At 33.0% G+C, this 13,340-nt stretch overlaps 1 protein-coding gene across 16 annotated transcripts in view; it reads left to right on the forward strand.

The window, feature by feature from the left end:
• The window catches only part of CHD9 (chromodomain helicase DNA binding protein 9), a 236,146-nt gene that overhangs the window by 115,120 nt on the left and 107,686 nt on the right, over window positions 1-13,340 (forward strand). For 12 of the 16 annotated variants that reach the window (XM_027092199.1, XM_027092200.1, XM_027092207.1 and 9 more), the window contains one exon: window positions 3,904-4,235. In XM_027092199.1, coding sequence (XP_026948000.1) covers window positions 3,904-4,235 — 332 coding nt within the window. Of the gene's footprint in view, window positions 1-2,342; window positions 2,742-2,853; window positions 3,103-3,903; window positions 4,236-13,340 lie in introns of those variants that run through there. The other 4 variants (XM_027092209.1, XM_027092210.1, XM_027092212.1 and 1 more) reach the window with 3 other exon arrangements.

A 13,340-nucleotide genomic window follows, 5' to 3' on the forward strand; every position in this document is an offset into this window, starting at 1 on the left:
TAAAATACTATATCCTAAGAGTAGAAGAAATATTTGATCACAGAAATGTTTGATCACAAATATTTGGTTGTCTACTGTTAAGATTTATTGTTAAATAATTGGGATTTTTGAATCAAGTAATAGAATCTATTGAAAAGCTTTAAGGAGAAGTGAGATATTTTGGAAATCACCCTAGTTTCTGTGGATAGTATCAGTGAGTTAAGGGTATTCAAAGAAAACAGCAAGAGAATCCACATCTTATATTCCAGCCCTGACCTCTCCAAGGATCGAGTCCAAAATTTCCAGTTACTCAAAACTTTTCATTTCAAACTCAGTGTGGAAAGAATTAATCTTATGCACACATACATACCCTTTCTCAACATTTCTTTTATCTCCTCCTGTACCAGTACTTGGTCTAGAAAGCAAGTATTGACTCTTCCTGCTCTTCAGCCCAAACCCACCCATATCTAGTTGATTTCTACCTCTTGGAAAGGGCACTGAAAAAAACTAAATTTTGTTCTTGCTTCCTTACTAGTATCTCTGAGATTTTGAGAAAGTCATTTAATTTGTTTTGTGTTCAAATTAATCTCTGTAAGTTATGATATTTGAAACAAATATGGTATAATACAGTGGTTAAGAGCACGGTTTCCATTATGAGGCTCTCTGCCTCTTAATCCCTACCCCATCTTTCAGTAGCCATGTGATCTTGGGCAAGTTATTTTTCTATGCCTTAGTATCCTTAGCTATAAAATGAGGGTAACAGTAGTACATATCTCACAGGGTTTTTAAGATTAATTGAGTTAATATACAGTTGACCCTTGAACAATGCCGGATTAGAGATTACTTGAAAGATCCAAGTATAATTTATAGTCAGTTTTCGATATATGTGATTCTTCCATATTTGTAGTTCTTGATTCCACCATATCTGTGGTTCCACATCCTTGGATGAAACCAACTGTGAATTATGTAGCACTGTAATATTTATTATTGAAAGAAATCTGCATGTAAGTAGACCCACACAGTCCATGTTGTTCATGTATGTGTCATAATAGGAATAGTGCCTAGAATATAGTAGGGAATAAGTGTTAGCTATTATTATTATATTATGATTTTAAAAACTTATGTGCTTAGGTCTGTTCTATCGTTTTGCAGTTCTGCTGTAAGAATATCTCTCCCATTTGTTACTCCTCTCCATTATCACTGTTACCCTATTATTCAGGATTAAATTAATTATTACATGTAAAATGCTTAGAATAGTGCCTGTCACCTAATAAGCACTTGGTAAGTGTTAGCCCTTATTATTGGTTATTATGATTTTTATATAGATGACCTCCAGGTCAGTAAGATCCTTTTCTTGCATTAGTGGTCCTATGCCTTTAATTTCCTCTCCTGTTCTTTAGATTGGTCTTTCTAGGACACTGTTTATATAATGTTGCTCCATTTCAAGACCTTTGATGCCTGAAAGGAAAAAACTAAAAACAGGTTCTTTAATACAGATATCAGATGACTTGCCAAGACCAATTTTTTAAAAATGGTATTAATGAAAGAGGTAAACGTGAATTTTGAGGCAGTGAAAATTTTGTTTTAGGTACTTAAGGTCGTTGCTTACTAAAATAGTCTCAATATTTTATAGATGAAAAGTATAGGTATATAATGATCAAATTCAGGAGGACTTGCTACTTAGTTATTTTTAGCAAGGGACTAAAACTAAAATTTTATCTTAAAAACAACAGTTGAGTTGAAATAGAATGTGAGGAGTAAAGGTCAGGAATGTTTAGGAGTTTTTTTATGTTAGGAAAATAAATTAATGTATTTATTCAGGTTTAAGTAAGGCAATAATTTAACTACGGCTAGTTATTTTTTTATAGACAGCTCTTTTGTGTTCATTTCAAAATCTTAAGCTTTTTGGAATTTAAATGAAAATAGCTTCATTTCTCAATTTTAAAAATGACACTGTTAGCTTTTTGTTAGAAGAATAATAAGAGACCTTATCTAATTTCTTAAAGAGAAGTCACTTGTTATGGGTTCATTTGCATGACCTCCTCTTTAACCCTTTGCTCGTCTTCAGATGTGTTTATGTTTTAAATATTTTAGAGTATCACGGAGAAAAGTATTTTTCTCTGGTAGAAATTGCATTGGACTTTGTTTTTTAATATTGATAGCTACATAAAGCCGTTTAACTACAGTTTTCATTTTCAGATGATTTTTTTAAATCAGGTTTTTACGTATATTTTTTAAAACTTTACTACAGGAAATGGTAGAGTGAGAGTTAATGTGTTACATGGAGGGAAGAACAGTCCATTGGGGGTTAAATTGCAGAGTCTAATGGAATAATAACTGGTAGCACCATCTGCTGGCCTACTTCCTCAGAAGGAGTCAGTATTTTTAACGACATCTCTAATATTCATGCTGATGCATTTTGATGCTTTGTGCATTCATTTCTTTCTGTGCTTTGTTGGAATCTGGCTATCTGCTTACAGCTATTGAGGAAACTCAGCTTTTTAGGACGGGTTTACAGTCTTTTTCATATCTAAATAGAATGAACAGTGGATATAAACTTGCCAAGGCAGAAATGTGTTGATACATCACAATGTGTATTTGTGGAGGGTTGTGCATCTCTTGGTTGCAGCTTGCTAAATAGGCCATTTAGGAATCTTCTTTCAATGCTTTTTTCTTGAGCACTGCCTGGGGTGGTGAAAAAGCAGAGGGCAAGCCTTTGTCTGACGCCAAAAATGTCTTCAGTGAAGAGGCCAAGAGGAAGGGTAAGTGAAAGCCTGAATGAGTGGGAGGAGGAGGGGTTCTTTGGGCTAAAAGGCTAATGGGATTGAATAACCTTCCTTATTACTGGCTGCTGCTGCGGAGTCGTACTGCATCGCCATCTTGAGCTTGTTGCTGTTTTCTCGCGTCTTGGTTATTTGTTATAGCCTGTAGGCCTTAAGGTGGCATTTTAGTAAGCGATTCTAAGCCCTCCCTCCTTTCCCAGTGCTGTAGCACTGCTACGAAACCTTTGATGAGGCAGGTATAGAAAAGATATCCAGTGAAGCACACTGGAACCAGCATGAAAATGTGTTTGGAAATTCCTGGTGGTTTTTTCCCTTGCTGTAGTCAGAGGCATGTTTACGGGTAAGAACGTAACAAAACTGTGATCTAAGAATATGGGATGAATGCGTGTTTAAAGAGAATATTCTTTTTAAAATGCTGTTGATCTGCTTCCTGTGATATTGCTAAAATATTAATAATTTTAACGTAAAACTAGAACTTGTTTTTTTCCAGAATTGCTTGAGCAAAATATTATGATATAGAAAGAGAAAAAAAATCCTCATTTAACTCTTTCACAGAAAAACTAAAACTTTCTCTAATTTTAAGTATGGGAATGTCTGTTGACTAGCTACATTGCTGCATAGATTGCACATTAAAATGATTTAAATGAATTCAGGTTCTCATTCCACTTTCTTATAAAGCAGAGAGGCTTTGTTTTTCTAAAAATCATAATAAACTATGGGGAGTAGTCATTCTAAATTAAAATTGCTATTTAAAATTTATTAATAATTTTCAGAGTTCCGGAATGAAGAGGAAAGAAGAGACTTATTCCAAATGCCCAGCATATTTACATGACTAAATTTGAATTAGCTATATTTATAGGACAAAATTTGAATCAACTAATCAAGAATGCTATGAAAATATCAATGAATGTATATTATCCTCCTTTAACTTTCACTTTTAAAAGCAGTAGTTGAACTTTTTATTTTATACCTACACTAATTTCTAGATCAGCAAAATGTTTTAATTTTAAATTTGTTTGTAGCACTCATATTTGCTTATGTATTTTACTTCTTAAAGTTTAATTCTAAATTTTTGGTTATTTATGTTAATTGTTTAAATGTACTTTGGTATGTTGTATAAAAATTATTTTGATTTCTCTAGCCTCCATCTTCCAAGAAGAGTGATGGTCCTGGGACATATACTAAGTTGCAGAATACCCAGGTGAGGATCATGTCTGAGAAGAAGCAGAGAAAAAAGGTGGAATCAGAAAGCAAGCAAGAAAAGGCTAATCGTATAATATCAGAGGCCATAGCAAAAGCAAAGGAGCGTGGGGAACGCAATATTCCACGAGTAATGAGCCCTGAAAACTTTCCTAGTGCTTCAGTTGAAGGAAAAGAGGAAAAGAAAGGTAGAAGGATGAAATCTAAGCCAAAGGACAAAGAGAGCAAAAAAACAAAAACTTGTTCTAAGTTAAAAGAGAAGACAAAAATTGGGTAAGTTGGTTAAGAATTAAATCTTCTTCCTTTGAAGTTTTTGTAAAGTTCAGTCTGTCTAATCTACTTTTGATTTGCGTATGATGTGTTTACTCCCACTTTGGAGTTTTAAGTTGTTAGATACTGTGTGTATCTTACTGCCTTTTTGAATGAATTAGATAATATTCCAGAATTTACTAAATGTTACTAGTCTATGAACATACTTTTTTGTATATTAATGTTAGTAAAAGGAATTTAAAATAGGAGAACATTTTATATATAAAACAGGAAAAGGAAAAACAAAACAAAACCCATATTGCTGTGCCAGTTCCTAATGTACTTTCTTTATTAAAAAAATGCCTTGAAATTTTTTATAAGATTTCTTTACCTCTTAGTTGTACTTCACTGGGCACCTTATAGTTTGGAAACATGAAATACCATATTTTCTCATAAACCCACAACATTGAACTAAATGGAATGGCAAGAAAACTAAGACCATTTAAATCAACAATAAGCAGCTCTCGGCTCTTACAGACTTCCTCCCTTACAGTCTTTCTGATTTACTTTATGTAATAAAGAGGCCAGGTGAGGATTAATGCTCCAAGAGAATTATAAGGACAAAGAATTGCTTTAGGAGGGTATATTAATCCTAGGTATTTTTATTTGACTACATACCTAATACATTTTCAAAAAATAGAATATAATAAGTGTTATTATTTGTTTTATATGTATGTTTGTTTTGCATGCAAGGGTAAAAATAATCTAAGGCCAACATAGTTTAGAATCGGTTTTGCAGGAATATTTGGTTATTTTTGAAGGCTTTATATGAAATTTTAGATCAAGTATTTAATCTGTTTTAGGAAAAATTCCCTTATTATAAAAATCTTCATTTGCTTATAAAATTATGTATGTATTATACATATATTTAGAACTAACACAAATTTGTAAACAATTCACAGCATTTTCAATGCAGCCACCAAACTGAGTTATATCATTAGGTCCTGATGCCTTTCACTCCAAACCATTAAATAACATGGGCTCTCTTGCTATAATGGGAAAATAATTAATATTATTGATTTTGCATTTCATTTGCAGACAGCTAAGATAAAATTTGAAAGTTAGATTTCTCCTTTTTTAGTTAAACGTTTTGGTATGAAAGTATCTTATTTTTTCAATATTTTGTCTAGTTTTAATTTAGGAAACCCCATATTTAATCCTTTAATGTATTAAAAGTTACTGTTATTAAAATTTTCCAGCTTTAACTTATACAGAAATACAGGCAGAGTAGTGGTACCATTTGAAAGGGTATTTAAAAATAATGCATAAAATAAGAGAAAATAGGTAGAGAACCCTCAAGAGTTAACAGTAAGTTTAAATTGGTGGGGGGGAGATAACTAGAGGCAAAAGATAACAGAAGTGAACCTGGTTCAAGAAAAAACAATATATAAGGGGAAATTAGAAATAATTAAATTGTAATAGAGAAACATGGATTTTTGAAAAATGTGGATTAATATGTAGGGAATAGTAATACAGTAGAGTATCTGACGTATTCTGTGATATTTGTATTTTTGTTAGAAATAGGTAGATTATTAACAGTAAATTATTTTAATATTGCACAGCATGATCAATTTAGTATTTGGTTTTAGAGATAGCATTCTTGAGAAAAGAGGTGAGAATTGTATTGGAAACATATTTCCATGGCGAGGTATTAAGTAATTGACAGAAAAAAAACTTGCTGAGAGTGGATGACTTTTTGATAGAGGAATTTATAAGTTGCAGGCAAGTAAAAGTGAAGCTTGCCATATATTATTAAGCTGTTGGAGTGAAACAGTTTCTTGATCATCTTTATCAGACAACCAAAGATTATTAACATGTTGGAGGAAAAAGTATGGTTGGAAATGAAATTCATATACAGTCTAGAGTTCTATATTGGTCACTTGAAATATTTCATTACTGTGCTTTCCAATAAGCCACTACATTTTTGAATTGACCATTTTTAATTTTTCAGCGAAGAAGCATCATTTAAATATTAAGTTTACTTGCATCATTTTTTTTTTTTTTTTTGCGGTATGCGGGCCTCTCACTGTTGTGGCCTCTCCCGTTGCGGAGCACAGGCTCCGGACGCGCAGGCTCAGCGGCCATGGCTCATAGGCCCAGCCGCTCCGGGGTATGAGGGATCCTCCCGGACCGGGGCACGAACCTGTGTCCCCTGCATCGGCAGGCGGACTCTCAACCACTGCGCCACCAAGGAAGCCCAACTTGCATCATTTTAATTAATAATATTTCATGATGTATTAAATGTTTTCTTGTAAAGATTTTGTTTTTCTGTGAGTTTTAGAAGAATTGAACTTTTGCTAATATCAGATGATTTATATCAGATAAAATTAAAGAGAGTGTGTGTTGGAACTTAACCATGAGCAATGTGAAATATAAATTTCAAAAGTAACTAGATTTGTAGACAATAAGTTATGGTTGATATATAGTCAGAGTTGGTGTTTATTTAATCCACGTATGTGATGTGATATAATCTAGGAATACTAATCTGAAGAAAACCAATACTGCCTTGCCTCTGCTTGCTAGTGTGCTTGAAACCTTTTCAGTTTTTCTGTCACTTTCATAGATTAATTTTTTTTAATACAAGGAATAGAGTGTCCTTTTCAGAGGCTTTAATATAGTCTCATTTAATCTTTACAACAATTCTGTGAGTTAAATTGGGCATGCAGTATGATAATGTGGTTAAGTTCTTTGACTTTGGAACCAGTTGCACTTATTCAAATTCCCCCTTTGTCACAAGCAGTGTGACCTTGGACAAATACTTAACCTCTCCAAATTTTAGTTTCCTCAGACCTAAAATGAGGATAATGATAGCGCTTGCCTTATAGTGTTATTTTGAGGATGAAATGATTTAATAACACTTAAAGCATATATAACAATACCTGTTAATAATGTTAGCCATTATTTTCTGAAAATATAAATAACATATAGCTATTTAAGGAAAAAGCCAAGGCCAGGAGCCATGCCCCTTCTTTCAAGCCTAAACTCTCACCTATCTGCCTAGGTTCTCTTTCCATTAAGGCCCTGTTCCTAATAAGATGAATTTAAAAATCAAGCAGACAAATGAAAACAAACAGTTGCTACCTGGTAAGAAGGATAATAGGTTAACCTATTAATGTTTTTGTTTTTTTTATATGAGAATGCCTCTGTTTATCAGGTTAGCTAGAGTAGCATTTAGGACAGGTAAATTTTGTTTTGAAATATGCTTGGAGTTTGAAAGGAATTACATGGTTATGTGGAAGAGTGTAAGTTGAAATGGAAATGGCCGGTGTAAAATGAAGAGTGAGGTAGGACTGGAAACAACCTTCTTCTATTTTGATGTTTTTCATGGTCTTGGCAGTCAGGTTCTAACAAGCTGCCTTTCAAGTAGAAGAGCAGGTATTTCTTTAATAATGGTTGGTACGTAATAGATGCTCCATGAATGGGAGGGAATGAATTTTATGGAATGAATGAATGAATGGAAGATTAAATATTAAATGATGCCAAATGGTTGTGTTTGATTTGTTAAATCAAGATTAGAAGTGGCAAGGTAATCCTTCATTAAATTACAGGGACAAAACTAATGGTTTAGTAATAGTAGAGAGTTAAATTCTAAAATAAATTCATTCTAAGACTTCTGGTAGAATTTTCTTATTTGGCTCTCTTCTGTTTTAGATTATATAATAAAATATCACATGATTTGATTGAAGCATTTTTAGATTTATGTTTTATAACTTTGACATTTAAACTATGTTTCCATGTTGTCAGTTATAATTTACTTCTTGCATTAGATTATCAGACTGACAAGTAGAATGCCTTTGACACTTTAAAATGCTCTTGTGGCCCTGTAAATTTAATCAGTAAAGGTACTTCATGATTAAAAGTAAAAAAATACTTTTTTGTATTATTCATAATTATTCTTTCTGTTTGTTACAAGAATGGGAGTTATCAGGTGCTAGAAGTAGCTTTTCTCTTTAGTTAAAGCAGAAAACATCTAAGTTAGGAAATATCAAATCAAGTTGGAATTAAGGGTGTCATGTTATAAAGAAAAACAGTAAGACATTAAATTAGATCTGGAACTTATATTGTGCCCTTCTTTGCGATAGTCATTCTGAACCCCCAAGAAGGAAGAAGCAAAATAACATTTGTTAATTACCTACCATCATGTGTATACATAGATATGTACATGTGTATTTTTAAACAGAACAAACATGTATGTCCACATGTATGTCTAGAGAGACACATCTAAATAATAATGTAAGGGAAAAATAATGTGAACAAAGTCTGAAGGGAAAATAAGATGAATCATCAGAAATTGGGAATAATCCCTTTATAGTCCATGTTAATAAAGTAACAGATGAGACCCTGATTGCAAGTATTCAAAATAATAAGAATTTAGTATCTGTTTGGATAAAATATAAATGTATTAATTAATTGTTTTTGGCATATGATAAAAAAGCACTTTGAAAAATATATGGTATAAATTTATTATATATATTTTAATTATTAATCATGCCATTAGTAGTCTCTATGTAAGTTCTATAATTTTTAAATGCCAAGAAGATAAAATGTTTTATTGATTTCATTCCTTACGTCTAAACTTAAAGTCAGTGAAAATCTGAAACATATTCATCTGCAGAGAGAATTGATATATACATTATGTATTATTATGAATTTAATTAAGATTTACAGGTCCATTTTTAAGATGTATACCTTTACATAAGATGTATTAGTAAGGTTTATCATTAATAAATGATGTGCTGTTATTTCATTGAATCTAAAATGTCATTGATTATAAGACACACCATTATATGTCAGTAAGAAAGAAAAAAATATATTGCCAGTTAAAACTATGGCATATCTTTGTTTATTAGGTGAACGTTTGTTTCATAGATGTTAACATGTGGGTAAAATGTGTATCTTAGGACACTGAAGTAAAGTATTTGATTTTAATGTTCCTATTTTGTCAGTATTTTCAAGCTTAAATGTCATTTTCTTTTTTAAGAAAGAAGAAATAAGTTTTTTAAAGAATAAAAATTAAACTGTGCTGATAAATATACTGCCTATGATTAATACTTAGCTAATACTTCACCTTAGTGGCTATATGAAACAACTCAGTGAATTAAACTTTTTGAAAAACATGATGTCCAGTCTTAAACAGGAAGTGATTGATTGATTGATTTTACTTTATTTTATTTTATTTTTTGGCTGTGCCACCCGGCATGCGGGATCTTAGTTCCCCGACCAGGGACTGAACCCGTGCCCCCTGCAGTGGAAGCACAGGAGACATAACCACTGGACCACCAAGGAATTTGCTAAACAGGAAGTGATTTATAATCCAAGTTACCAAAAATTTACAATACAATGCTGCTTTCACAAATTTAAGGATTAACTAAAATAAAGAACCACTTTAAAACTTGTTTTTTCCAGATGAGTTTAAGCTAGAGTCTTGAATTGAACTTTAAACTGGAGTGATTGCATCAAGTTAAATGTGTTTCTTCTTCTAAAAAAAAAAAATACACACACATATATTTGATGGCTTTAAAAATAACCTCAGTGCCTTCCACTGGGCTTGCAAAGAGAAAAAAAATTATAGTGTAAAATAGTATTTTTGCTTGTTTCCTTTACTTATGATGAATTGGATGTATTAATTACAACAAATGGACTAATTGGATAAGATTCATTGTTTGTCTGGATATTGCAGTGAGAGAATCTACAGGGGGCAACTGCGGATTGACACTGTAGGATGCAGCTTGTTACACAGCCTCCATGAGTAACATGTGGGCAGGATTTAGATGAGGGCATAAATTGCATCTGAAAATCAAATATAAACGTCAAGTATAAACACTGAAGTTTTCTAGTGCCTGTACTTGTCAAATGAATTAACATTTCAAATTTATATTTATACTTAGTTTGAAATTGCCCTTGGCTGTCTGAAATAAGTTATGTTTTAATATTTAGTTCATTTATATGCCTGAATATCTGTTGCTGCAGTTCACTAACATTGATAACAGATCCCTTTCATGTTTTAAAAAACAAAACTTGCATAAAGCCTTTATTATTAATACAGTCTGTATTATTTTGTTCCTTTCTCTGTGATATTTCTAAGAATAGCAAACGATCAATTTATTTGTAGAATGTACATATAATGAAATTTTATTTTAGAATTTTATTTTAGTTTAATATAGTAAACTTGTAATTCATGATGGAAGAATGAAATGCTCTTTGGTAATTGGGTATTTTACTGAGCTGAAATTATCTTATTTCTTCTACTTTTGGATCATCTGATTTCCTTCAGATAACATTTATGGCTCTCAGTTGTCATTGTAGAGGCAATAGAAATTTCTGGTTGTTCAAAAGTCAATAAACTTTAACCTTAATGATTTTCTAAAGATAATGTAGTTTCATAATTCTCTTTATTCATTAAACTATATTTATTGATATTAAATATCTATTGACTGGTTGAAGTATAGTGTCATTTTATTTTAAAATCAATAAGATATGTTGGAAATAGTAGAGCAGGAGTAGAGAGACCTTTATTGTCTTTTACTGGACTTGTGATTTTAGCAGTTTGTTCTATCTTTCAGGGCTAAAGTTTCCCTATTAGTTTGGTGGGACCAATGTCTGCCTCGCCTATGAGGATCAACAATATTATAGACAAAAGCACTTTGAAATTTTAAGTGTTCTATAAGTATAGAATAGTTTTATTATCCTAAATATTTGTTCCTAGAGTTTTCTTCACTAATTATTTTGAGCCAGTGGTTCCCAAACCTGGTGAGAATTTTTTTACAGTCTGATTGGGATCCCACTTACTAGATCAGAATTCTGGAGTTGGAACCTACAAATTTGGGATTTGGTTTGGTTTTATTAGTTTCTATTTTGAACTAGTCTCACACTTGCAAAAATAGGTCAGAGTTCCTTTAGGCTCTTCACCCAGCTTCCTCAAATGTTAATATCTTATGTAACCTAAGCACAATGATCAAAATCAGGAAGTAAACACTTAACACAATTCTATTAACTGATTTACAGACCTCATGCAAATTGTGTCAGTTGTTCCATTTTTGGGAGCCAGGATCCAGTTAAGGATCCTGCATTTCATTTTGTTGTCATATCTCCTTACACTCCTCCATTTTGGAATAATTCTTCAGTCTTTGTCTTTAATGACACTTTCAACTTTTTTATTTTATTTTTTATTTATTTATTTTTTTTTGCGGTACGTGGGCCTCTCACTGTTGTGGCCTCTCCTGTTGCGGAGCGCAGGCTCTGGACGCACAGGCTCGGTGGCCATGGCTCACGGGCCCAGCCGCTCCGCGGCATGTGGGATCTTCCCAGACCGGGGCACAAACCCGTGTCCCCTGCATCGGCAGGCGGACTCTCAACCACAGCGCCACCAGGGAAGCCCGACACTTTCAACTTTGAAGCATTCTAGCCAGTTATTTTGTAGAATGTCTCTCAATTTGAGTTTGTCTTATGTTTCTCATCTGGAATCTGTATTTTTAACAAACAAGCTTCTAATGAAGCCTGCCTCACAGATTTAGGAATTACTGATCAATACCAACCAAATGTTTGTTCTTATTTGTAGTTTCACTTATATACCATTTTAGAACATATAATAAACTGATATGACTTCATTGTTTCCAAGAATCAATGTTCTGTGTAAGTAACCATAGTATGTGTATATGTATGTATGTATGTGTGTGTGTGTGTATAGATATATTGGTTTTTTTTAACTCAGAATTATGTCAATCAAGAATGACTTCAAGTTTTAGAATCAACTTTTTTCCTATAATGGAAATGTGCCTTTTTGAACAGAATGGGCATATGTAAATATTTTGGATTTCAGAAGTTTAGTAGGAAACTGTTACATTTGAAATAGCTCTTACAAAGTTACAATTTGAAAAATATTTTTGCATGGGTTAAGGATAGTTAATGAGTTTATGAAATAAGATGCTACTCCAGGTCTATAGGAAAATATTGGAAGAAAATACAGAATATATGAAAAATAAGATTTGAGGTCTTTTTAAAAAATTTATTTATTTTTGGTTGCGTTGGGTCTTCGTTGCTGCGCACGGGCTTTCTCTAGTTGTGGCGAGTGAGTGCTACTCTACGTTGTGGTGCATGGGCTTCCCATTGTGGTGGCTTCTCTTGTTGCGGAGCACGGGCTCTAGGCAGGCGGGCTTCAGTAGTTGTGGCATGCAGGCTCAGTAGTTGTGGCTCACAGGCTCTAGAGCACAGCCTCAGTAGTTGTGGCACACAGGCTTAGTTGCTCCACAGCATGTGGGATCTTCCCGGACCAGGGCTCGAACCCGTGTCCCCTGCATTAGCAGGCAGATTCTTAACTACTGCGCCACCAGGGAAGTCCATCTTTTTTTGTTTTAAGTACAATTTTCAAATAATATAATGAAGGTTTATCTAAGGTATTATAGGAAACGTTTATATCTAACCTACCCACCTCTACCAAAAAGGGTGAGTGTTTAAGATTGCTTTGGTAGAACCTAGTATTTAGGCAATGTTTATTTATAAAAATATTGTTTAAGCAGCTTAGTCCACTGTCCTTAGAGAGTTTTCATTTAATTACTTTATACTACTAGAAAGAAAAAGTACAACCTCTTCATAGTCATAAATACAAAAAATTAAATATCTCTGCTCCTGATTTCATTGAAGTTTTATCAGTAGGATTTGAGTCTTGAAGCAGCCACACAGATACCATATCAGAATATGTATACAGAATTTATTTAGCTTACCAGACACTGAGAAAATTCCTTTTTAATCAGTATATTGATGGGTTTTAACAAACCTTGATCTGTATTTCATAGGAAATTGTTATCTAAGTAACTGAACTTTCCTGTCACTAGTGTTATCCTCATCTGCAAACTAGTCTAAAATATGCATTTAGGTTTGGAGATGGATAGCAAATGGGGGAGTGCATGAAAACTTTTTTACCTATCATTTTACTTTGAGTTATCCCTTACCTTGCCACTGAAAATCATCTGCACAAGTACTTTAGGTTATATTAAATAACCACAAGTAGCATAATGGTTACCCTAAGGAGGAGGTTGTTACTTGAAGAGAAAGCATGACAGGAGACTTCTG

Source organism: Aethalodelphis obliquidens, unplaced genomic scaffold, assembly GCF_003676395.1.
Source record: "Aethalodelphis obliquidens isolate GAN/ISIS:26980383/991018 unplaced genomic scaffold, ASM367639v1 scaffold75, whole genome shotgun sequence".
In the NCBI taxonomy this organism is placed as follows: domain Eukaryota; kingdom Metazoa; phylum Chordata; class Mammalia; order Artiodactyla; family Delphinidae; genus Aethalodelphis; species Aethalodelphis obliquidens.